Source organism: Maniola jurtina, chromosome 24, assembly GCF_905333055.1.
Source record: "Maniola jurtina chromosome 24, ilManJurt1.1, whole genome shotgun sequence".
Classification (NCBI taxonomy): Eukaryota; Metazoa; Arthropoda; class Insecta; order Lepidoptera; family Nymphalidae; genus Maniola; species Maniola jurtina.
This window is the reverse complement of record NC_060052.1, coordinates 1,564,025-1,590,131: the sequence shown is the minus strand read 5'-3', so window position 1 is coordinate 1,590,131 and position 26,107 is coordinate 1,564,025. Positions and strand designations below refer to the sequence as shown.

The 26,107-nt window shown below is 39.5% G+C and overlaps 3 protein-coding genes across 4 annotated transcripts; all 3 read left to right on the top strand.

Annotated features, from left to right (window-relative positions):
• Nucleotides 1-310: 310 nt before the first annotated feature.
• On the top strand, nucleotides 311-23,935 carry LOC123877637 (snRNA-activating protein complex subunit 4-like). Its single transcript, XM_045924467.1, has 3 exons — nucleotides 311-2,875; nucleotides 18,996-19,000; nucleotides 23,923-23,935. Exon 1 carries the CDS (start codon nucleotides 444-446, stop codon nucleotides 2,841-2,843), a length of 2,400 nt encoding a protein of 799 aa, XP_045780423.1. The 5' UTR covers nucleotides 311-443; the 3' UTR covers nucleotides 2,844-2,875; nucleotides 18,996-19,000; nucleotides 23,923-23,935.
• LOC123877504 lies at nucleotides 5,649-9,867 on the top strand. The gene is made up of 2 exons (XM_045924308.1): nucleotides 5,649-5,772; nucleotides 6,346-9,867. The coding sequence occupies exons 1-2, from the start codon at nucleotides 5,649-5,651 to the stop codon at nucleotides 9,702-9,704; spliced, it is 3,483 nt and encodes a 1,160-aa protein (XP_045780264.1). The 3' UTR covers nucleotides 9,705-9,867.
• LOC123877638 (zinc finger protein 28-like) lies at nucleotides 11,005-25,447 on the top strand. Of its 2 annotated transcripts, XM_045924469.1 has the most exons (14): nucleotides 11,005-11,280; nucleotides 11,903-12,037; nucleotides 12,357-12,938; nucleotides 13,833-13,966; nucleotides 15,020-15,338; nucleotides 20,430-20,563; nucleotides 21,119-21,193; nucleotides 21,493-21,622; nucleotides 21,936-22,069; nucleotides 22,178-22,289; nucleotides 23,009-23,122; nucleotides 23,420-23,533; nucleotides 24,525-24,793; nucleotides 25,103-25,447. In XM_045924469.1, the coding sequence occupies exons 1-13, from the start codon at nucleotides 11,167-11,169 to the stop codon at nucleotides 24,777-24,779; spliced, it is 2,352 nt and encodes a 783-aa protein (XP_045780425.1). In that variant the 5' UTR covers nucleotides 11,005-11,166; the 3' UTR covers nucleotides 24,780-24,793; nucleotides 25,103-25,447. The 2 variants fall into 2 exon arrangements, with proteins under 2 accessions (XP_045780425.1, XP_045780424.1); XM_045924468.1 differs by having other exon boundaries at nucleotides 11,006-11,280; nucleotides 24,525-25,447.
• Nucleotides 25,448-26,107: the final 660 nt, after the last annotated feature.

Genomic DNA, 26,107 nt, shown 5'->3' with positions numbered 1-26,107 from the left:
AAATTCTGTGCTCGTCACAAAAAAGCTAGAATCCAGAACCGTAAAGCCAGTTGGAAAAAAATGATAACGTCGGCTCGATTGCGGTAGAATGACGGCTACAAAATCAAAATTGATTCTAATCTATGATCGTTCACTATTGGCTATAATGCATTGCTGCAACATAAATAGCATAAATTTAGCCAATAACAACAATTGTAATAATGATTGATGCAGGTTTTACGGAATCGACATCAACAAGATAAATGTGAGTGATTGTCGTGATTGTGAATTCTGGGTCTGTACTCTGTGATCTAGATTCCAATTTCCAAGTTCCAAGTGAGGATTCCAATTATAATTAACTAATACCTAATCTGTGATTTATACATTTATATCTTGTTTATTTTGTAGTGCAACTCAATTTTATTAAAATTATATCAAAAACTGACTAAATCGAAGCAATCACCATGAGTGATTTCGACGAAAGTGAATTTGATAGTGACGATGAAAGCGAATTGCAAGATTTGGAGAAAATTAACAGTGCGATAGCAGAATTAGATAATGAGGAACCCAAACCCGGCACGAGTACTTCCGTATCTCGTGAAGCCTCTACAGCTGTCGCGAGTATCTGCAGTGTCACGTCGGGTCAGGGGGAGTATTCCAAACTATCCAAAGTCGAAACTGCCTTAGCGCTTAATAGAATGTTGGATGAAAAATTACGAAAACTTGAAGGTTTACTGCAATCACGACTGCTCGAGTGCCATCGAAGATTAGCCGAAGCTAAAGTAGTCTCGACTCAAACACACAAACCAAACAGGCCAGCCAGAACAATGAAGTTCAGTTATGCCAGTTTTGGGAAACCATACTTTAAGGACAGTCATGGTTTCCCCGCCCCTGACAACGAGGACACTATATTAATGAAGGAATCTGAGATGTACAACTTCTCTAACATAGGCTCTGCTGTCTCGTGGACTGTGAGAGACAAGTCCCATCTCTCCAAGCTCATACACAACTTGTCAAAAGACATAAAAAAGAAGCAATTGAATTCACAAATATTAGCTTTACAACGTGAAGACAAAAAATTGAACACAATAAAGAACCATAAGGAAGTATCTGAGCTCAACAGAAAGATTGCTCGTGTCAATAAAGAACCCCTCAAGACATTAGCTCTTCCAATAGATGAAGAGTACGACTGGGATTACATTGCCCACAACATGAAAAACAGGCACAGCGCTAATGAATATAGAGCTCTATGGAAAATATTTCTACATCCATCTATAAATAAAAGTATTTGGACCAAATCGGAACACCTAGCTTTGCAAAAAATTGCCTTTGAAAGGAGGTTGCAAGACTGGGATGCTATCGCTCAGGAGCTGGGCACCGGCAGGACAAGCTACCAGTGTTTCGTTTACTTCCGCACTAACATAAACAACAACGTTACAAGTCAAAAATGGACAAGAGAGGAGGAAAAATACCTCTTGCGGTTAATAGAATATTATAGAGAGGAGAACTATATTCCCTGGGGAAAAGTTGCAGCTGCCATGGAAAACAGGACAAAAGTACAGGTTTATAATAAATATGCCCGCCTCTCGGAAGGTAGAAAAGGCAAATTTCTGCCCGAGGAAGATTCTATTATACTTACGTGCATCAATAAGTTTGGGAAAAATTATAGAAAGATAACTGAATATCTCCAGGGTCGTTCTGTAACTCAGTGTCGGGATAGACACCATGTCTTAACCAAAAGAGAATATTCAGCAGTTTGGACTGTCGGCGAAGATCAGAAATTAGTTTGGCTGATAGCCAACCAAGGTTCATCTATCGATTTTTCAACTTTGGCACAATATTTTCCAGGAAAAACTAGGGTAAACGTTAGATCTAGATACCTAACTTTATGTAGATGGATGAGAAGAAATCCTAATGTGGATGTCAAGCATGCTCCGAGGCGTGGCCCAAGGCGTTTAGAACATGGCAAGTCTACTGATGATCTCAATAGGGCTATAGAGAATTTGAAAAAACGTTTAGAAGCTGAAGTGATTGCTAAGAAGAAATCAATGATAACAAAAGATTCACCTGAGGAAGTGATAGAAGATGCAATAGTAGCCCTCATAGCTAAAGAAAACAGGTGGAAAATGGAAGCTCAGTCATTACAAGAGGAACAAGATACTGATCTTGTGAGTGGTGGGGAAAACATGAATTGTGATATTACAGCGCTACGAAAAATACTTATTTTGTTAAAAGCAAAATTGAATAAGCAAAAGTTTAAAAATAGTCCTTTTCGTAATACTTATAGCGGCCTACTAGAACCTGAACCTGGATCGAGCACCGTTCAAGTCAGGTCATATTCAAAAAAAGATGCTGTCAAAAGTATAAAAATTGATAAGGTAGACATTTGGGGAAATGCCTTAAAAGGCCCGTTGTCGTATGTGCTTCCACCGCATCATGCAACAGTCGTTGGCTGCAAACAATTAATATTGTATTACATCAACTCTCAAGTAGACAGTGAAGAAACCAAAAATACGAATGTTCTCATTAGAAGAAATATGTTGGTTAGGGAGCAAATCGATCTTCTGATGGAACGCTTTACTACCTTATTCCTTTGGCCGATGCATCTAACAAATGTGTCGCCAGAAGATTGTAAGATAACAAATGCAGAAAAGGATGTCCCATCAACGTCAAATCCTGATCCTGGCAAAAAGTTAATCATTTTCCAGAAAGAAGACTACAACATTGCATTGCCATTATATTCAAAATTTCGTAAAATAGAAAAAATAATTGATAGTGAAGATATAGATTTGAAGGAGTCCAAAGATACCCACAAAATTGAGATCAATGAATGTTATTTTGACTCCATCCAATATAATTTTTAGCCTCAATAGCTTAGTGGTCAAAAAATTCAAAAGTAATAAAAAACTTTGGAAATAAACAGATTCTTCTTTTAGAATAAACACTTGCTTTGCTTTGTAATATCTTTACAAAAAAATAAAAATGATTTTTTATCATTCAGTAAAATAAAATAGAAACCCCAAAAGCGTAAAAATCTATAAAACTTTTGGGACTGAGAGTCCGGGAGACCCAGAGATGTGCTACCTAAACATGATTGTGCACTTCAGATTTAATTCCCTGCAAAAATAAACTCTGTTGCATTAGCATAAAGTCCAATTTCTAGTACAATTATGCTAAGCGGAAAAACGAGCCGAGCGAGAGGTCTATAAATTGGATTGTGTCACTGTCTAATGGATTGCAAGCATAAAAAAATATTTTCTATGGTATGAATTATGATGTAGCTCACAAAGTTCTTATTCATTGTTTATTTAATTTCAAACAACAAGATTACTTTCTTTTGTTTTCGCAGTAATTTTCATACCGTTATCTTTATTTTATAATGTCATTAAAATATCATTTAGTTTAAAAAGTATTATAAATATTTTTTTAAATTAATAGGATGACAACACTGGATGTCAAGCAAAACAATATGGCGAACATTCTGTACTATACTATACAGAAGTAGTAAGGTAACCATAATTTGATTGTTTAATGGAAGTGTTTTTTTCTGTTTATCGATAGATTTCTCAAAAATGAAGACTTAAGGCAAAAATGGATCGCTGTCGTTCCAGGAAATATCACCAAATATTCGGCAGTTTGCGGAATGCATTTTAAAGCGGAAGATTTTGCTACGGCTTCGTGTGCACTGAATTTTTTTAAAAAAGAAACGCTGTACCATCAATTTTCCCAAAAGTATGCCTTGCTTACGAACTTCCTAAAACTGTTTAGGCCCTAAACACATGCACCAGATTATACAAAATAATTTTACTTACCTATATTAAAGGTACCCATACTTAACATGACTGGTACTTTTTCGCAGAACAAAAAAAAATTGAATTTCTACTGTTGCGGCGTCGTAGATCGGAACGCTGACCGCGGGCGTGGGCCAACCTGATTGGTCCACGTAGCTGTGTCGTCGACTTTTTCAAAACGTCAATTCAAATGGACATTAGACATTCGCTTTTCGTTTTATATAACATCGTTGTTTTCAAAATCGCATATTGTAATCGCTAATTAGTTTGATTAAACTAAAATATCAAAAGTTCTCTTTTTTCTTCAAATACCAAGCGCAAACATAAATTTGTGGACCTTCTGCACCGGATATATACGAAAACGCTGACTTCGAGACGCGCAGGATACGGTCAACCTATCCAGGAACCACCCAACCCGTTGCTTCACTTGGTTAATATAGTGCTGTTCCTTCGTAAACGTGCATGTGCAACCTGCTAGCTGCAATAAGGTAAGTACTCCCACGTAAGTACTTCCACTTTCCCAAAATGGCAAATCGCGACAAATCTCCGCAATTAAGGCTCAACGATGATAAGTTAGAACTACTCGTACGCGATCTAATTAAGAAACGTGGCACTCTCAAAGGTAGATTAACAAAATTTGGTACTTATATTAATAATTTTGATGCAAATGTTGTAACGCCTCAGAACAAAATAGATTTAAAGTTACGCATTGAAGGTGCCACGAATCTTTATCGTGAGTTCAACAGCATTCAGTCTAGGATAGAGGAATGTGTCAGCGAAACTGATCTAGATGATCAATTAACTCAGAGAGAGCAGTTCGAGGACTGCTACTATAGTACATTGTCGCAGGCTGAGTTATTATCAAATAGGTGTGGCAGCAGTAGCAGTAGTAAGGTCACAGCTTGTTCGAAAACATGCGAAAATAGTCAGTTACGATCTGTAAAATTACCTACCATAACTTTGCCATCCTTTGATGGGTCATACGAACACTGGCTGGAATTTCGGGATACATTTCAATCACTCATACATGAGTCAGATGAAATTAACACCATCCAGAAATTCCACTACCTAAAGTCCTCTCTCAAGGGTAGTGCCGAGCTGGTTATCGACGCATTGGAGTTCACGTCTAGTAATTATTCAGTTGCCTGGGAACTCTTACTCGACCGGTATAATAACAACAGACTACTAATTCAAAATCACATAAAAACAATATTTAATATCCAACCATTGAGTAAAGAGTCCCCAGTGGCGATAAGAACACTTAGTGACACAATTTTAAAAAACATACGCGCATTAAAGATCCTAGGGGAGCCGGTGGACTCCTGGGATACACTTATTATTTTTATAATTGTGTCTAAGCTAGACAAAACAACGGAACGCGAGTGGGAACAGCATAAAGGCACTTTGATAACTAACAATAACGATTCCAAGTTAAAATTAAAGGTTGATGATTTAATTAACTTCCTAAAAAATCGGGCAGACATGCTAGAAACATTACATTCATCACAAATTAATAAACAGTCAATATACACGAAAAACGATCGAATAAAATCACCCACAAAATGCAATGTTTCTAGCACTAAGCCGCACGAACGTCACTCCGCGCCTAAAAACTGTGTTATGTGCAATGGATCTCATCAACTTTACGCATGTTCACAATTCATTAACTCTAATTTGGAATCGAAATTGAAGTTTCTTCGCGATAGGAAATTATGCGAAAATTGCATGAAAAGTAGTAGCCATACTGCTGAATTTTGCAAATTTGGCGGTTGCCGTCGTTGTTTTAAAAAGCATAATTCCCTAATTCATCCTTCGGATGATTTAAATCATCCCCCGGATGATACGAAAACGATAGGTAACACTAACGGTTCCCTAACAATGCACTCGTCATTCGATAATAATCGGCAACTGATGACCGGCGCTCGCGCGGTGTCGCTCCCGAGCGGCGCCGCGCCGCTCCTCAACCCCGCGGATGCAGTGTGCTATGCAAATAATGCACACAGTAACGATAAACGCACACATCGTTCTTTGCAACCGGTTTTGTTGTCCACCGCGCTAATCGAAGTACGAACTCGAAATAATGTTTATTTACTCGCAAATGCATTATTAGATAACGGAAGCGAACGCAGTTTCATAACCGAAGCCTTTAGTAAAAAACTAGGGGTAGAATTCTTACAGTCCACTCACGAAATAAGAGGTGTAGGTAATTCAGTGACGCAATGCACGAAATCATGCGACATTGAGATTAAATCGCGCATATCTACCTACACTACTAAAATACATTGTTTCATATTGCCGCTAATTTCAAGTACGTTGCCCGCTGTACATTATGAACGCGCGAAGTTTCGTATACCTAATAGTTTACAGCTGGCAGACCCGCATTTTCTTAATTCTCGAAAAATTGATATATTAATCGGCGCAGATATATTTTGGGAATTAATACACGAAGGTAATATAAGGTTACCTAACGGGCCTTATTTACAAAATACGCATTTAGGCTGGATAATATCGGGACCTATCGTATTTAATACGCGCAACGATAGGCTTATTCAGTGTAATTTCACGCAATCGATAGACACGCAATTACGCCAATTCTGGGAGATCGAGGAGCTGCCTCGGGATCGGGATACACGCACGGATGCTGAGCGTGCTTGCGAAGAACTGTTCACTCGTACTACGACGCGCAATGACGAGGGACGGTTTATTGTTAGCATACCTCTTAAGTCATCACCCGATCTTTTGGGCGAATCACTTCCACAGGCGGAACGACGCTTCCTAGCGTTAGAAAAGCGGTTAGAACGCGCGCCCGCTTACAAAAAATTATACGCAGATTTTCTTTATGAGTATGAGAGCCTAGGTCACATGACTCGCGTTTCGACCTACGGAACCCCTCATTATTTTATGCCGCATCACGGCGTATTTCGCGAAAATCACTCGACTACTAAACTTCGAGTTGTTTACGATGCTGGGGCCGTTTCTAGCACGGGAATTAGCTATAATGACCTACAGTTGGTAGGCCCGCCTATCCAAGGCGACCTAATTTCAATTATATTGCGCTTCAGGCAACATCGGTACGTCGCATGCGCAGACATCGAAAAGATGTACCGACAGTGCCTTGTTGATGAAAAGCAGCGAGATCTTCAGCTGATTCTCTGGCGCGACGAACCCACGCAGCCACTCGGTGTCTATCGCCTCAACACGGTAACCTACGGAACCGCGTCCGCGCCGTTTTTAAGTTGTCGCTGCCTAAAACAACTTGCATGCGAAACAACCAATCCCGAAGTGTCGCGAATTATCAATGAAGATTTTTACGTCGACGACATGATCACGGGTTCTCACGACAAAGAAACATTATTAAAATTGTGCGAAGAAACAACCAAGACGTTGCAAGCTGGTTGTTTCCCACTACGCAAATGGATTTTCAATTTTACGTGTGAACCCGAGATGACGTCATCGTCGTGCGCTTCTAAGCAAATACTCGCGGAAAATACAAATCACAAAACATTAGGTATTGGTTGGCTTAATGACAGCGACGAATTTTATTTCAATACAGAATTTGAGTCTAGGAATGAACCTATAACTAAACGCATAATTCTATCATACGCATCTCAAATTTTCGATCCACTGGGGATTTTAAGTCCGTTCATCTTGACTGCAAAAATGTTATTACAACAGCTGTGGTTATTAAAATTGGACTGGGACGACATCGTACCTACTGACATCGCGCGTCAGTGGAACCGGTTTCTCGCTTCGCTGTCGATCCTAAAAACGATACGTGTTCCTCGATATGTCATGGATATTGATCCTATATCTACCGAGATGCATATTTTTAGCGACGCTTCTCAAACCGCGTACGGCGCGTGCGTTTATATAAGGACCGTAAGCGCTAATACGGTCAAAGTGCAATTGCTCTGTTCTAAAGGGAAGGTTGCACCGCTAAAAGCCGTCAGCATCCCACGGTTAGAGCTTCTCGGTGCTCTAGTGGGTGCTCGCCTTTATAACAAGGTTCGCGATTCACTTCACTGCAACTTCGATCACGTAATATTTTGGACGGATTCGACAATTGTCTTAGGTTGGCTGCGCATGCCGCCACGATTGTTAAAAACGTTCGTTCAAAATAGGACGATAGAAATTCACGATTTGACGAAGGATCTCCCGTGGCGTCATATAAGCGGGAAGGAGAACCCAGCTGATTTCGTTTCGCGTGGGGTTGTGAATCTCGAGGAGCTCTCTTCGTCTAATTTGTGGTGGGAAGGGCCAGCCTTCCTTCGTGACAGTGAATTTTACTGTGAAAACGTACCTCCCTTTTACACGCACGAAGATCAGTCAAATGACTTACCTGAAATAAAGGGTAGTGACGTCACCGCGTTAGTAGCCCAGGATAGGTCGAGCTCTGAAGATGGATCTATTATCGATTTCCAACGATTCTCTCAGTTCAGCCGGCTGAGACGCTCAACTGCTTATGTTTTACGGTTTTTACATAATACGCGCAATAAACTTAATAAGCGGTCGGGCGTTCTTACCGTCGATGAACTGAGAGAAGCCGACAACTTGTTGGTTGGGCTGTCTCAACTGGAATCTTTTCCAGTTGAGTACAAGTCAATAGCCAACAATCGCGCGCTAAAAAATAAACATAATTTAAGTAAATTAAATCTGTTTATTGATGACAATAAACTGTTGCGAGTTGGCGGCAGGTTGGACTATTCAGAGTTCGACTATAATAAAAAACACCCAATTTTACTGTCAGGCAAACATCATTTTACGCTTCTTCTTTTTCGCCACGAACACAAATCCTTGCTACACGCAGCCCCGCAGGCGCTTCTTTTTCACCTTCGTGAATCTTGGTGGCCAATCGCAGGCAGAAATCTCGCTAGAAAGGTAGTTCACGACTGCGTGGTGTGTAAGCGCCTGCGAGGTCAAACACTTACCCCTCTGATGGGAAATCTTCCCAGCGAGAGGATCACACCCACTTTTCCGTTCTTTCGATGCGGCGTTGACTATGCCGGCCCAGTGTTCGTGTTGACCAGAAAAGGTAGGGGAGCTAAAACTACAAAGGCATACATTTGCATTTTTATATGCCTCGTTACGCGCGCTGTGCATTTAGAGCTGGTGAGTGATCTTACTACTAAAGCGTACTGTCTCACACTCAACCGCTTTGTCTCACGCAGGTCAAAACCCGCTGAAATGTGGTCTGATAATGGCCGCACCATGGTCGGCCTTAAAAACGAATTCGCGCAATTTTTAGAACGCTGTAGTTCTGACATTATTGAATACGCAAATCAACAAAAAATTAAATTTAAATTCATAGTGCCGTATGCCAGCCACTTTGGTGGACTGTGGGAACATGGAGTACAGTCGTGCAAGTACCACCTTCGCCGCGTGGTCGGTAACGCGCATCTCACATACGAAGAGTTCAGCACAGTATTAGCACAAGTTGAAGCTGTCCTGAATTCTCGTCCCCTCTCCCCAATGTCTTCCGATCCTAACGACTTCCTTCCTCTTAGTCCTGCTCATTTCCTGGTTGGCCGTACGCTCACCGCACCTGCCTACGACAACCTGGTGGAGACGCCCACGCATAGACTCGATCGGTACCAGAGGGTTGAGCAAATTCGACAACACTTTTGGAGACGCTGGTCGAAAGAATACGTATCCGAGCTGCAAACACGGACGAAGTGGAGACAAAACACGCAAGACCTTAAACCCAACACTATGGTCATCATCAAAGAGGACAACTTCCCACCGTTGAAATGGCATCTCGGACGAGTCATCAGAAACATACCTGGGAAGGATGGAATCTCAAGAGTCGCGGAAATACAAACTGCATCCGGGCTTGTGAGGCGAGCTTACGCAAAGATCTGCCCATTAGTCGACCCTGATGAGGACAGTCTTGGAAGCCAAGAGCTCCAAGGCCGGGGGCATGTTGCGGCGTCGTAGATCGGAACGCTGACCGCGGGCGTGGGCCAACCTGATTGGTCCACGTAGCTGTGTCGTCGACTTTTTCAAAACGTCAATTCAAATGGACATTAGACATTCGCTTTTCGTTTTATATAACATCGTTGTTTTCAAAATCGCATATTGTAATCGCTAATTAGTTTGATTAAACTAAAATATCAAAAGTTCTCTTTTTTCTTCAAATACCAAGCGCAAACATCTACTTTTATAACTACAGCGCGGCAGACTATGGCCTAAACCTTTATCATTCTGAGAAGAGACCCGTGCTCAGTAGTGGGCGGCGATGGGTTATCATGATGATTCATCCTCTCCTATTCTCATATAATCCGTCAAATGTCTTACATTATCAAATCGTGTTGTCACCCTAATAGAAAGGGACACACTCCAATTTAGCGCTATCTCAATAGGCTCGTTTTTGGTGTCTCAGTGCACAATCTAGTTTAGGTAGCATGTCTCTGGGGAGACCAGACCTTCGTTTTTTTTTTAAGTTGAAAGTTTATTTGTATTGTCCCAACCAGAGAGAGAGGAATGATCAGCGATTATGAAGTATGGATCATGCTGAAGGTAACAAAGGTGTAAAAAATTGTACGTTATAAAATCACACTTATAATATTATAAAGGAGAAAGTTTGTATGTATATGTGTGTGTTTGTTACTCCTTCATGCAAAAACTACTGGACGGATTGGGCTGAAATTTAGAATGGAGATAGATTATACCCTGGATTAGCACATAGGCTACTTTTTATCCTGGAAAATCAAAGAGTTCCCACGGGAATTTAAAAAAACCTACATCCATGCGAACGAAGTCGCGGGCATCGGCTAGTAAAGTATAATTTTTTAAATTTTCTTCTGAATTGTATTAGAAATCACGTCATGCATTGTCTTGTCGTGTCGTGGAAACCCCCGCCAGACACCCTTAATAAATGGTCAGTGTCTGGTAGGGGATTGCCACGATATTACGTTATATTCGTAGACGGTTATGTTACTATGCAAAACTTTTTGATTGGCATCCTACCTAAAAACACCCGTTACTATAACAATGTTATCCGTTTCAACCATTTCAACTGTACAATCATAATATATCTGTGATGGTGTCTAAAGATTAATGTTCAGCAAATCAGTGATAATCTGTGTCTTTTATGCTTGAATGAGAGCTCATAAACGTTAGAACCCAGAGCCGTAAAACCAGTTAAAAAAATAGAGTCTATTGTCTATCTTTGATTTTTGTCTATACCTCTATTGGTATGTGCAGTCTGTGCAAAGCATTGACAAGAGGCAAAAGTATTGTCTATGGTCTGGTACCAACCTGAAAAAAAAGATTTTTTGTGTGGTGGGGAAGTGAATGTTTGTGAATTTTGATTTTAGATATTTTTTTACCAAGAATTTGGAACTAAACCATATGAAAAAAGACAAAAACCATAAGATAAAAGACAAACATTTTCGAAATGTTTGACCTCAAAGTGTGCACGGTGTGTTTACAAATGGATGTAAGATGTTACAACATGAATGCGAATAGTGGTCAATTGAGGAAGGATTACAATATGATTGCAGGTTTAGAGGTATATTCATTTTGTTTGGTAATTTACCTAGCTCTGTCCATACTACTATATACTATATTATAAATGCGAAAGTATCTGTCTGTTTTCTGACTTTTCAAGGCGTTTACATGCCGGGGACGGATATGGGCTACATATATATCCCGGAAAATCAAAGAGTTCCCACGGAATTCTTAAAGGCAGGTAGCCTGCGTCCCGGAAATTGAGATGGGCAAATTTTTTATCGGGGGAAATCAAAGAATTCCCACTAGATTAAAAAACCTAAATCTTGTACCTTGTACATTTACGTGCTTGCACCATTACGGACGTATTAAGCTGCTTGAGCTAGGATAACAAAATTACATGCTTGCCATCAAGCTGCTTGACTAACTTGGAAGCCCTTAAAACTCAGCCAATTTATCTCCAAAGAAGAAGATAGGCATATTTATTATAATATAGCTATGTAGTTTATTAGATACCATATTTATATACATCTTTTTTGTATATACATACAATATTAACTAAGGATTCTTGTATTCAATTTACAATTTGAGTACTGTAAGACCCTACACCCATACACACACATACATAAATACAAACTTTTGCTTTTGTAATATTAGTGTGACGTTATTGGTTTCATTTGCAGACCCAGCATGGAAATGGTTTACCTGAATACTTGTGCTACCAGTGCACAGCTCAGGTGCAAAAATGCAAAAGTTTTCGTGACAGGTGTCAAAGGGCATATTTTGTCCTACGAGAGATATTACATAGGAATAAAGAGGTAAGTCATAGCTATAGTCCTGGCGATCAGGCGGCCACTGAATGAGGGAGGCGTAACTTACTTGTATACAAAGTACTGGCGACTTGGCTACGCGTTGCCAGGTCACCAGAGTATCCAGTCTCCACATAGGGGTCGGTTGATTGTGGCTGTGCTTCTAAATTGCCGACTTTGCCAGACTGTAGCCGAGTGAGTTAAAACTGTAACACATTTCAAATCTAATTGCTTGGTTGCGTCGCCGGTGACGTCGCCGATGCCATGGCGTCCCAGTGTGTTTGCGCTTTTAATCTCCTAAAAACCTTAGTCCTTCTAAAAATTTCAGATAACAAAACCCATCATCGAAGAATTAGATGCTAACACATTAAACATTGGTCCAACTTTGTCATTCCTCAGTAAAGAAAGTGTTAAATCAAAGTTTGACAGAGTAAAGTTTAAATGGATCAAAACGATTCGCATGAGCATAGACCCTCAGGAAAAGATACCTGTGATACAATACGGACCTCAGTACGACCAAATGTCCTTTGAAGAAGCAACTCAGAAAGTAACAGAAAGTAGTATTAAAAACGAGAATGACTGTGTAGATCTAACGAATGAAGATTGCAATACAGAATTGGATGTGACAGAAAATTTTTTCAATGTCGATTATGAATATCAGAATGATAAAGATTTTGATGTTGATATTGATATAGATACTAACGAAATTGATACAAAAGTTGATATGGATGCAGACGGGTCTCAGTTGAATGAGGAATACGCGATCATGGTTCCTATAAGTATGAACGAAGCAAGCGCGGCGGCTGAGATTTGTAAATTGGCTACGAAGGGCAAATATAAGTGCAATGTTTGCGAGAGGACGTACTGTAATGCAGACCGGCTTAAAGCTCATAAGAGGATGCATGAAAAGGTAAAGATCAGAATCAATACCACTATATTCTATATCCTATCTCTTTTTTTAGGGTTCCGTACCTCAAAAAGAAAAACGGAACCCTGTCTGTCTTTCTGTCTGTCCGTCCGTCTGTCGTGTCTGTCAAGAAACCTATAGGGTACTTCCCGTTGACCTAGAATCATGAAATTTGGCAGGTAGGTAGGTATTATATCACAAATACAGGAATAAATCTGAAAACAGCGAATTTGTGGTTACATCATTAAAAAAAAAATGTGTTTCAATTTTCAAAGTAAGATAACTAACTATATGTACCAAGTGGGGTATTATATGAAAGGGCTTTACCTGTAAATTCAAAAACAGATTTTTATTTATTTTTATGCATAATAGTTTCTGATTTGTTGTGCAAGATGTTGAAAAAATACCTGAGTATAGAACCCTCAGTCCGCGAGCCTGACTCGCACTTGGCCGGTTTTTGCCTCTATGATTTGTATGGGATTAGTAACAGAGGGAGCGCGATACTAACTTCTTCCCGTGTATAGGAAACTAGAGGATGCCCGCGACTTCATCCGCGTGGATTTAAGTTTTTAAAGATCCTGTGGGAACTGTTTGATTTTCCGGGATAAAACGTTACCTAACAGGCATAATAACAGGCACGCAAGCTACCTCGGTACCTTTCATACAAATTGGTTAAACTGATGGTCCTTAGGAATCCCATGCGAACTCTTTGATTTTCCGGGATAAAAAGCCTATGTCTGTCCCCGGGATATAGGCTAACCATGTACCAAATTTCGTTAGAATCGGTTAAACTGTTGGGCCGTGTAAAGGTAGCAGACAGACACACTTCCGCATTTATAACATTATGGATGTTGTTAAACTGTGAAATAAATCATAGTGAAAGTTGTATGATTTCAGCATATAAGTGGAACGTATCGATGTGTGCTATGCGACTACTACTATAAGACTGAGTTCCTACTGAAAACACATATGACTGATAAACATATGTACAAGTACCTTTGCAGAGAGTGTCCGCAAGTCTCATTTGACAGGTATGATTTATTAACCCCCGACCCAAAAAGAGGGGTGTTATAAGTTTGACGTGTGTATCTGTGTATCTGTCTGTGGCATCGTAGCGCCTAAACGAATGAACCGATTTTAATTTAGTTTTTTTTGTTTGAAAGGTGGCTTGATCGAGAGTGTTCTTAGCTATAATCTAAAAAAATTGGTTCAGCCGTTTAAGAGTTATCAGCTCTTTTCTAGTTTTCTTGTAGAAAAGAAGGTTAGATAACCGTTAGGTTCATAATATTATGTCAATAGACAAATGTCAAGCTGTCAAGATGGACGTTGCCTAAATACATAATTATTTATTTGAAAATGATGTTTTGGAAAACTCAAATACTTTGGATCGTCGGGGGTGTTATAAATTTTTAATTTACACTTGTACTCTTCTATTCATTGAAAACATTGTGTGGAAACCTGCCTGCCTGCAAGCTTAGTCTGTTGGGAGCTATTAGTGTATTTATTATGGGTGGGAGGCTTCGGCCGTGGCTAGTTACCACCCTAATGGCAAAGCCGTCCGCCAAGCGACTTAGCGTTCCGGTACGATGCCGTGTATAAACCAAAGGGGTATGGGTTGAATAAAAAACTGCCATACCCCTTCCAGATTAGCCCGCTTCCATCTTATACTGCATCATCACTTACCACCAGGTGAGGTTGCAGTCAAGGGTTAACTTGTATCTGAATAAAAAAAAGAGTTCTCCATAATGTTCTCAAAGGCAAAGGTGTGTGCTGATCCACACTTGGCCAAGTTCTAATTCTAAGAGGAACCCCATACTCAGTAGTGAGCCGGCAATGGGTTGATCATAATGATGAGGTAGTCATTTTTAATTACCTATGATTTCTGTTTTTTTTTCATAAAAAATAGTGAGTAAACAGGCGGATCACCTGATGTTAAGTGATTACCGCCGTCCAGGAACATTCGCAGCACCAGAGATTGCCGGCCTTTCAGAAATTTGTTGGTCCGCCCCTTGAATAACCCCATGTTGTGATCTAGTGGGAACACTGCATACGAATTATATTATGAAGTGATGTTATTATTCCAGACCTAGCGCAAAAAGGCATTTCGTGTGGACCCACATACAAAAAAAGAAACCCATCGCTGATCGAAAATCCAGACCGAAATGGTTGCGAACTAAAAAAGTTAAAAAAAGTAAAACACGCCCACAACAAGGGAAAAAATTGAACAAAATACCAAAAGATTTCCTCACTTACACGCCAATAAGTCAAGAAGAGCAGTACAGGTTGGTGAACGAGAGACAAAACAGTAGGAATTACATAGAGTCAATGTACAAGTGTGATTATTGCTTTAAAGGGTTCAGAGAAGACGTTACGTACACCAAACACATGCAGAAACATGATCCTGTAAGTACCTATGACCTTAGAGTATGTAACTAAACTTAACTGTACAAAGAATAAATAAAATCTATACATATAATAAAATTGTAAAAAAGTGGTGTCTGTACAGTGGAAATATATAAAAAAAAAGTAGCAGGGGTTGTTATTATATTGATGCGGAACCCGAAATTGTAATAATTTTTTTTTGTCTGTTTGTCTGTGTGTTTGTGCACGCTAATATCAGAAACGGCTTATTCGATTTAGATACGGTTTTCACTAATATATTGTAGTAAGCTTCGCTTAACATTTAGTGTTTATTTCATGTCAATCGGTTCATAAATAAAAAAGTTATGTCAATTTAAAGAATCACGGCGAACAATTTTAACGTACAGAGTACGTACTACACGCCTCGCGCCTGAGCGTCCGTGGCTATATAAAGCGCGAAAAGTCACTATTCCACGCGAACGAAGTCGCGAGCACAGCTAGTAAATAAATAAATCTTTATCTTAACAATACAGTGTTTACAAACTTTAGTGTGAGGCCCTGCCTCCTGATGAAGTCAAAACTGTGTTTCAAGAGGCAATAGGCAGGAATCAAAAGCTTAATTTGTTATAATTCGCTAAAAAAGGCAAATTTGTATGATACAACTTGCAACATGCGACATGCACCACCCGCCCTCCTTGTAAGCTCTACATCTGAGGATGTTCCGGTGTCGGAGCGAAACGTGCGTCGAGTGTGTTCTGATGGATTCGTGTGGTGTTACTTGGGGCTTGCTTGGTGGCTGGCTTTTCCTGCATGCTTAGCAGTGGGAGGGCGGGTGGTGCATGTCGCATGCTGCATGTTGTACCATCCAGATTTGCCTTTTTTTAGCGGATTATAGCAAATTAAGCATTTGATTCTTTGTATATCATGGACTTCCGCAAAGTAACACCTGCTTCTATACCATTAAAGGTGCCAACGCACTCGAACTGAACTGCAGCGGCACTGCGCGCCGCGGCAGGCGCGCTGCCCATATTCTCTCCAGCGGCGACGCGCGGCATCGGGCGCTGTGGAGATGCTCCATACAAAATGATAGAAATAATATTTTCCCGCTCTGTGCCGCGTAGTGCAGTCACGTGCAGTAAATAAATAAATAAATAAATAAATAAATCTTTATTATCTGAACAGAACATTATTTACAGACTTTGGTGTGAGGCCCTGCCTCCTGATGAAGTGAAAACTGTGTTTCAGGAGGCAGTGTCTTCCCATAAATAGTGTACAGCACAATATAATATAACCACTTATAATAATTACTTAAATTAAGTTTAAATTGAAAACACGTAATTAAAGGTATACTTAATATTTAAAGATAGATAGTTACAATTCTAAGAGATTTGTGTAGTGTGTGTGTGTGTGTGTGTGTGTGTGTGTGTGTGTGTGTGTGTGTGTGTGTGTGTGTGTGTGTGTGTGTGTGTGTGTGTGTGTGTGTGTGTGTGTGTGTGTGTGTGTGTGTGTGTGTGTGTGTGTGTGTGTGTGTGTGTGTGTGTGTGTGTGTGTGTGTGTGTGTGTGTGTGTGTGTGTGTGTGTGTGTGTGTGTGTGTGTGCGAGTTTGAGTGCGTTTGCGCGTGAAAAGAAATATAAAATATAATAATTACATTTATTTAATTTGTTAATCCTTTTTGCAGAATAATTTCTCGACATTCTCATAGTCGTATTTCTTCAGCCATGTTTTGACATAGCTTTTTAAGTCTCTATTCGTCATATCTTTCAATGTTCTTTTTTTTAGTAGGTTATATAAGAAGGGTGCAAGAAAGTCGTACTGTCTACGCGCTAAACTACTCTTGACTGCAGGTACAGGGCATCTGTCGATTCTCCTTGTACTCGCAGGTAGGAGTGGAACCGCTTCACTGTGATATCTGCGCAGAGTCTGGTAGATAAAGAGTTTTCTTACCGAGAGTACGTCGCAATCTTCATATAATCTTGTAGTTGGAAAGATAAACGGATAAAACTTAATGACTTTGAGCAAGGCGCGTTGAGCCCGCTCAACCTCAATATTATGCGTTTTAGCAGCTCCACCCCAGGCACAGATGCAGTAGCTGAGGACACATTCGCCAAGGGATTTATAAAGCTTGATTAACATATCCGCACTACATACTGCGCGTAGGGTTTTAAAAATGTAAATAAGTCTTCTAATACGCATACTAGTGTTAGCTATGTGAGGAACCCAAGTCATATTATCATCTATTGTAACGCCAAGATATTTAACTGTATTCGCTGGCGTTAAGGAATCACAGTTACACATAAATCCATCAGCTTGATTGCACGGGTAGCAATGCGCTCTTATTCTAAAATCATTTGGCGGTCGCCCGCTTTTGGTTTTGCTGAAGCAAAGATACTTGGTTTTGTTGGTATTAAGAGAAAGAAGACTATGTTCTAACCACGAAATTATTTTACTTAGGCCTATTTCTGCATTTACTTTAACCTCATCCCATGTGGAACCGTGGAATAAGAGAACTGTGTCATCAGCAAACATTATGACATCAGCATTATTGATTCGTATATTGCATAGTTCGTTTATATAAGCTAAGAAAAGTGTAGGGCCTAAGGTGCTACCTTGAGGGACTCCGTATGAGCAGGTATACGTATCACTTAAGCATCCTTCAACTCTTAATTGCTGGGTTCTATTAGAGAGATAGTCGGAAAACCATTTCTGTGCCAATCCTCTTATTCCACAGTTTTCTAGACGAGCCAATAATATTGGGATGGAAACTGTGTCAAAAGCTTTTTGCAAATCCAGAAATACTCCTACAGCCTTTTTATTTCGATCTAAGTGTTGAGTGATCAGTGAAGTTAATTTTAATACAGCGTCTTCCGTAGATTTCTTGGCGCGAAATCCGAATTGGTTATTAGATAATATTTGATTCTTTTCTAAGAACGATTTTAGACGTTTGTTAACAAGTTTTTCAAGTATCTTTGCAACAACAGGTAAGAGCGAAATGGGTCTATAGTTAGATGGCAATTGTTTGTCACCAGTCTTAAAAATAGGAGTCACAATAGCTTTTTTAAACAATTCGGGAACAACTCCGGTAGTAAAGCTCTGATTACATATGTAGACTATGGGGTCGGCAACAAAATCGGCACAAAATTTTATTAAATTAACAGTTATGCTGTCCCAGCCTGGTGCACTATTGCTTTTGAGACTCGATATTATGTTTTTAACTTCAGAGGAATCTGTTAAGTATAATGAGAAGGAATCACACGGGGAATTCGCTAGATTGACAGCCTTGTTTGCTAAGTCATACTGTGTTGTTTTTATATTTTTAAGAATCGTGCAAGCTAGATCATTTCCGACAGATGTAAAGTATTTATTTACTTCATTAAGAGATTCTACAGGTGAAGGTTTAATTTTGAGTAATGGACCTGAGGACTTTTTATTGTTACTATAGCATAGTTCTTTGACAATATTCCAAGTTTTTGAGATATTACCATTACTGCTTGCTAATTGTGTTTTATAGTAGTTATTTTTTAATGATTTTAAAATTCTATTACATATATTTCTATAACTTATGTATTTTGTTTTTAACTCGACATTATTTGGGGAACGCTTATGTTGTATGTACAATCTGTTTCTTTTTCGTATGCACTGAACAACACTGACTGTAATCCAGGGTTTGAGGGGTAGCTTCTTCTTAGGCGTTTTCTTAGTTATTGTATTTTTATCAATTAATTCTTGTAATTTAGTAACAAAATTTTCTGTAATGGAATTTACCTCAGTTAGTGAATAGAGCTCATCCCAGGACTGTGTCGACAAGCACTCTCTAATAGCATTTTTATTCATGATGACTACGTTATTTTGTGTGCTCTTTTTATGAATTTTAATGTTGGAGAGGTACAAAAGTATGGGCGAGTGGTCAGTTAACTGCTCAAATACTAGGGTTTGCCACCTACCTGTTGTTTTAACCATGAAGTGATCTATGGAAGTATTTATCCTAGTCGGTAAATTGATACCTTGTTCAAGACCATAAGAAGCCATTAAGTTTAGGTACTCAGAAGACAAACCTTTTATATTACTAGGCAGTAGGTATATCTATGTTCACGTCACCTGTGAGGATAATGTTTTGTTTCAACTTTAAATTGTTAATAATACTGTCTAGAGAGTTTAAATAATTAGTTGGGTTAGAAAAACAGGGAGGGCGGTATGTACATATAATCGAATATAAATTACTCACTTCAAGCACTAAGCAATTACCGTCTAAGATAGTTGGTTCATATGCACTTACCTCAAGATTATGCCTAACATATGCAACAATCCCGTCGTTTTGGTTGATACTATTTTTTGTATAAAATAAATTATAATTATTAATTGTTGGCGGATCAGAGTACAAGTTTGTCCAACATTCGGTCAAGACGAGTATGTCCATAGTTAGGTTTATGCTACTTACAAATGCTAAGAATAGGTCTAGATTACAGTTTATGCTTCTAATATTAACACAAAGTATGGCCAATGTATTGGTCTTGTGATGGTTATAATATTTTAATAAGCTAGCACAACTCGAGGGGTCGTCACAATATGAGCAAAAAGATATTAAGCTGTTATCTATATCATGTAAAATTTTATTTGAATCCATACTTAACAAAAGAAAAAAGGCAATTATGATCTTTTATAGTGAACATGTAGGTATTTTTATAATAATTTCCCGTGTGGGTAAACAAGATCCGCTTGCCAGTTAAACGACTTGCAGTAACCGTAGTTTGAACTGATATACTATAAATATTATATAGGTTGGTATAAGTTTCGCACTGATTTGTGGTGTTTATTACATTTTGTAATGAATAGGTATGATTGTAGTATAGTGTCGTGTGTACGGTATAAAATCTCGATGTCACAGAGTACGATGTATGAGTGTGTATTGTGTGTGTATAGTTAAGGTGTGTTACACACTGAGGCAACTTATAGTTATTAGTGTTACACATACATAATACATACAGAAACATGGTTAAATTAGGTTTCAACGACTTTATTCTATAACAAGCAGCGCTGCTGCAGTTCAGTTGTAGTGCGTACGCACCTTAACTGATTTAAAAGTAACAAAATGCCCGTCTGTAGTAATGATAACAATTTGAAATGGTAAATTGCAGGCTATCTCGGGCAACTACCAGTGCGACATGTGCAAGATATACTGCGTGAACGCGCGCAAGATGTACAAGCACATGAACATCACACATCTGTTCAAGTACACTTGCAAGCCGTGCAACTATGTGTGCTACAACAAGTTAGTATCACTAAATGCATACCATACAATTTTTCACGCATTTGTGGTACAATTGATAATACACATTCACAAGCAGATAGATAGAGATGTGCCAATAGATTGTGTCATGCATTTAATTTTCTGACCAGATTTGTCAGGTGTATGTCTAATTTTCTGCCCAGTAATCACGCTAATATTATAAAGGCGAAAGTTTGTGTGTATGTGTGTGGGTGTGTGTATGTTACTCCTTCACGCAAAATCTACTTGACAGATTTGGCTGAAATTTGGAATGGGGATAGATAATATCCTGTACATAGGCTACTTTTTATCCCGGAAAATCAAAGAGTTCCCACGGGATTTCGAAAAACCTAAATACACGCGGGCGAAGTCGCGGGCATCGGCTAGTGTTAGGTATTGTTAAATTTCTGACCAGTATTGGCAGATTTTATCTGACCAGATTGGGCAGTTGTTTGTCAAAATTTCTGATATATATCATAATCACACCATACTGGGGTCAGAGGTATGATTTTTCTATATGCAGTCATGCTACAGTCTTTTTAATATTCTATGTTGCAGGGGTCAAGCGGGGAACCATTATAAATGGCACCAGAATGTGACATACCCGTGTCCGCACTGCGATAAAGTGTTCTAGTATGTACACTTTACTTTTTCTTATATATTTATTTTGGGAAATATCCTAACATGCACTAACTTGAAATTATAAGAACAACAGAAAGTACAACATTTTACTATTAACAAAAATTACGCTTTAACAAAAACCAAGTAGGTACTTTATACAAAGAAAAATTAAAATATCAAGGTAACAATAAAAAGTAATAAAAATTCTTTGTGTTTTTATATTTTTCATTTATATAGTGGGACTGGAATGCCTCATCTTATTGGTTTATTTTTGAGGCTATGATGGCTTACGTAGGTGTTTTATTTTCTAGTAAGATATCGACGCGCCTGACGCACATCCGCATAAAGCACCCGTCGATGTACATCTGCAACCTGTGTGGACACAGCTTCGTCAGCGAGACCGGACTCTACTGCCACAAGAAAATTGCTCACAGCCAACAGGTTCCATTTTATTCATCCATATCTAGATATATAAAAGGAAAAGTTGTCTCACTGACTGATTGATCTATCAACGCACAGCTCAAACTACTGGACAGATCAGGCTGAAATTTTTGCATGTAGATAACTTTTATGATATAGGCATCTGCTAAGAAAAGATTTTTGAAAATTCAACATATGTGAGGTATGTGGTTGGTTGGTCACTCAAAATGGTTAACGCCCACTGACTTTTTTGTTTTGTCTAGTTCTAGAGAACCCCATACTAACTTCTCTCCGTGGATAATGTATAATTGTTTAGTAAAAATCCGTTTTCTAGGAAGTCGATGACGATACCGGCTCAGTGGATACATCTGACCCGCTGTACTGCTCGGAGTGCGGGATTCAGTTCCGCGATGACGCTGCCTTCGCTACCCACTTCGGGTCTTCCAACAAACATGCTGATACCAACCTGTGAGTATCCAGAACTTTTCTGAAACCAAATCAATTGAAAATCGTATAAAGGTCTGGCCCTTTTTCCTTTTGAGGTACGAAACCCTAAAAATGGATTTTTTTGTCCAGATCGATAAAGCCGGTGCGCACCAAGGTCGCCCGCAAGGCCCGCGGCAGGCCGCGCCGCGACAACACCGACATCGTCAACAACGGCGTGCCCACCGCCACCAACTGCGAGATTGTACGTAGCTACATATAACAAACACTAATGCCCGGTTCCTATAACCAAAAAACGATTCGTTTTTCTTACGGACAGTACTATTTACTACGAGGCGTAAGTCAAAACCGTTCCTATAAAAAACGTTTCGTAAGCTAAATTACCGATAGCTGCCTACGTACGGATGGGAGGTAAGCGATGGATTTTCTCGCTCGCACATTCTTTAGCGTCTCAGCTTGGGTCCTTGACCATGTGCTGCGCGGAACATTTTAACCCCCGAGTGTTCTCGAACGCACACTCTTTAGCGTCATAGCTTGAATTCTTGACTTGACTTGAACAGATACGAGCACATTACTTGGGAATACATATTTGTTTTATTTGGGCGGGTTTTTTGGGCGTAACAAGTGTAAATTAAAAATTGTTAACACCCCCGATAAGTAAAGGTTCCATACAGTAACTAGAAAAGAGCTGATAACTTTCAAACGGCTGAACCGATTTTCTTGTATTATAGCTAAGAACACTCTCGATCAAGCCACCTTTCAAACAAAAAAAAAAACTAAATTAAAATCGGTTTATTAGTTTAGGAGCTATGATGCCACAGACAGATACACACGTCAAACTTATAACACCCCTCTTTTTGGGTCGGGGGTCAAAAATGCTCTCTTGTAAATGAGATGTTACTGTGGTGAACTGAACTGTAGTGACGCGCCCAATGCAAAGCACATCCATATTCTGTATTCCAGTGTCAAGTGTTCCTGCCGTCGGACGCGGCCGCCAGCCGCCACTATGAGGCGGAGCACCCCGGTGCCGACTATCTCAAGCGATACATGTGCGACATCTGTGGACACACCACTAGGGTATACTTTTTGTTTTAAAGAATATTAGCCATGCTAATCATGAATCATACTCCCCTTTCCCCTCCAATTAAGTGTAAAGCTTGTGCCTAGGCAAGCGCATTCCAGCATCACTTGCCAGCAGGTTTGATAGCAGCCAAGCGCTAGTCTATGAATAGAAGAAATGTTGGGTCTAAAACTATCTTCGTATTATTGCCTTTCTAATGAAACCTGTCTGGTCATCAGTTGGATGGTTTCAAAGTCTATAACGGGCATAGGTAGAAACGTGTTTTGTATTAGGGTTAAATTATCAATTTTCAGCAATACGCCAACCTAATGGTGCACATGCGCACGCACACGCGCGAGAAGCCGTACGCGTGCCCGCACTGCGAGCGCCGCTTCAGCATGCCGAGCAACAGGGACAGACATCTGGTGGTGAGTATATACATATCTATACATATGATAAAATTGTAGAAAAGTGGTGTCTGTACAATGGAAATATATAAAAAAAAGTAGCAGGGGTTGTTATTATATCGATGCCGAACCCGAAATTGTAATTAATTTTTTTTTGTCTGTTTGTCTGTTTGTCTGTGTGTTTGTGCACGCTAATATCAGAAACGGCTTATTCGATTTAGATACGGTTTTCACTAATATATTGTAGTAAGCTTCACTTAGCATTTAGTGTTTATTTCATGTCAATCGGTTCATAAATAAAAAAGTTATGTCAATTTAAAGAATCACGGCGCCTCGCGCCTGAGCGTCCGTGGCTATATAAAGCGCGAAAAGTCACTATTCCACGCGAACGAAGTCGCGGGCACAGCTAGTAATAAATATGTATACTTAGTCAAGTTTTTAATCAAACACCATTTTTAGACGTTTCCAACCCTACCACATTTTTATGAAAAACTAGAGGATGCCAGCGACTTCGTCCGCGTGGATTTAGGTTTTTAAAGATCCTGTGGGAACTGTTTGTTTTTCCGGGATAAAAGTAGCATATGTCGTTCCTCGGAATGTATCCTAAGTCTGTACAAAATTTCATTAAAATCGGTTCACCGGTTTAGCTGTGAAAGCGTAGCAGACAGACAGACAGACAGACACTTTCGCATTTATAATATCATAGTATGGATAAATTGTGTGTGTATCACCAACCCAGTTCAGGAACTTGTTTATTGTCTGGACTGGTCATTCATATAACTCAACTGAACCACATCACGTCACTATTTCTTACCTTACATATGCTAACATCATTATTTTACGATTTGATGTTAGCATATGATGTCAAAATGTATTTTTTAATTGAAAATTCGCTTTATTAATGGGTCTATTCTATGTTCAAAATGTTCTAGCAAAAAAAAAAAAACCACTGTTTTTATTTTTAGATAGTATTTAGGCCTGATCGTCTTAAGAATTGCTTTTCGAATTTCAGGTACACACAGGCGAAAAGCGCTACCAATGTCAACACTGCAACCGCCGCTTCACTCAGAGCAGTGCCGTCAAACTGCACATACAAACCGTCCACCTCAAGATCCCTTACGCGCCCTGGGATAAGAAGAACCGTAAGCGACGCCGCGAGGCCGAAGCCCCGCCCTCGCCGCCCCCCGCTCGCCCCACCACCACCACCCGGAGAATAGTGATAGACGCGGACAACTACTTGAGTGCATACATCACTTATAATGAGTAAAATAACTATTTGAGTGAGAATTTTTAAAATTAGTATGGACTTTCCTATCGTGCTTCAATTTTGTACAGCGCCATCTAGTTTGTAGTATATAAGTTGCTGAATCACTAGCGAGATTTAGGCCGTGCGCCCACCACACTCAACTGAAACCTAAAGATCCTCGCCCTCGCTGAAACCTAAAAATGAATAAAGCGCCCTGAGATAAGAAGAACCGTAAGCGACGCCGCGAGAACGAAGCCCCGGAGAACAGTGATTGATGCGGATAACTACTTGAGTGCTTACATCACTTATAATGAGTGAAGTGATAACTGCTTGAGTGACATTTATCTAAAACTTTGCTATCGTGTTTGAATTCCGTACAGTGACATCTAATTTGTGAAATATAAGTTGCACAAGCGAGATAGCAGAGGCATCATCGACACATAGTGACCCTTGTTTGAGTACGCCTAAAACTTTCCTACCGTGCTCAACTTTGTACAGCGCCATCTAGTTTGTAATTTATGTTGCTGTAGCTCAAGCGCGATGTAGAGTAACTCCCTCGCGCGTGCGACGGACTGTACTCTCGAATACTAAACCCTTAAATATGTAAATACATTATAGTTTTGTGTGAGAATCAGTTTCTATACTATACTATGCTATGCTATGCTATATTATGATTAAACTTTATACATAAAAGCTCCACATGTTTTATTTTAATCATCCCATACTTATCCGTACTAATATTATAAATGCGAAAGTGTGTCTGTCTGCTAGTTTTTCACGGCCCAACAGTTTAACCGATTTTGATGAAATTTGGTACAGAGTTAGCTTACATTTCGAGGAAGGGCATAGGCAAGTTTTTATTCCGGAAAAGCAGTTACCACGGGATTTAACAAAAACCTAAATCCACGCGGATGAAGTCGCGGGCATCATCTAGTAATTTATAATAGAAATATATTGTGTGCGTAAAACAAGAATCTGAATTTCTTTACCTCGTTCATGCATGAAGTGGGGTAGCTATAATACAAATATAGGTACCTATTTGTTTCCAATAGAAGTGGATGCCGGTTAAACGCTCGTTTCATCTTTGTAACCAGAACGCTAGCAATAACTTAGCAATATTATTAACAACCATTTGTCTTATCTTGTAGTTTTAGTGATTCAGAATTTTTCAAAATCGCGTTCTGTAGCGTGCAAAACTCGGGTCAATGCCCCACCTACGACGTGGCATTGACTTCGAGTGATCTATTTACGGAACTTTCGTTGACTTCTAGCGTCAGTCAGATGTTTTATTATCAATGTATGTATTGTGAACTTTTGAAAAAATCAGGGTTTTTAAATTTATTTTTTTG

Coding starts and splice junctions, on each gene's coding strand:
- LOC123877637 (XM_045924467.1), top strand. CDS start 444: ATGAGTGATTTCGACGAAAGTGAATTTGATAGTGACGATGAAAGCGAA.
- LOC123877504 (XM_045924308.1), top strand. CDS start 5,649: ATGCACTCGTCATTCGATAATAATCGGCAACTGATGACCGGCGCTCGC. Junction 5,773..6,345: donor CTATGCAAATAATGCACACA/GTAACGATAAAC, acceptor CGCAATCGATAG/ACACGCAATTACGCCAATTC.
- LOC123877638 (XM_045924469.1), top strand. CDS start 11,167: ATGTTTGACCTCAAAGTGTGCACGGTGTGTTTACAAATGGATGTAAGA. Junction 12,038..12,356: donor TATTACATAGGAATAAAGAG/GTAAGTCATAGC, acceptor TAAAAATTTCAG/ATAACAAAACCCATCATCGA. Junction 20,564..21,118: donor AACTATGTGTGCTACAACAA/GTTAGTATCACT, acceptor TCTATGTTGCAG/GGGTCAAGCGGGGAACCATT.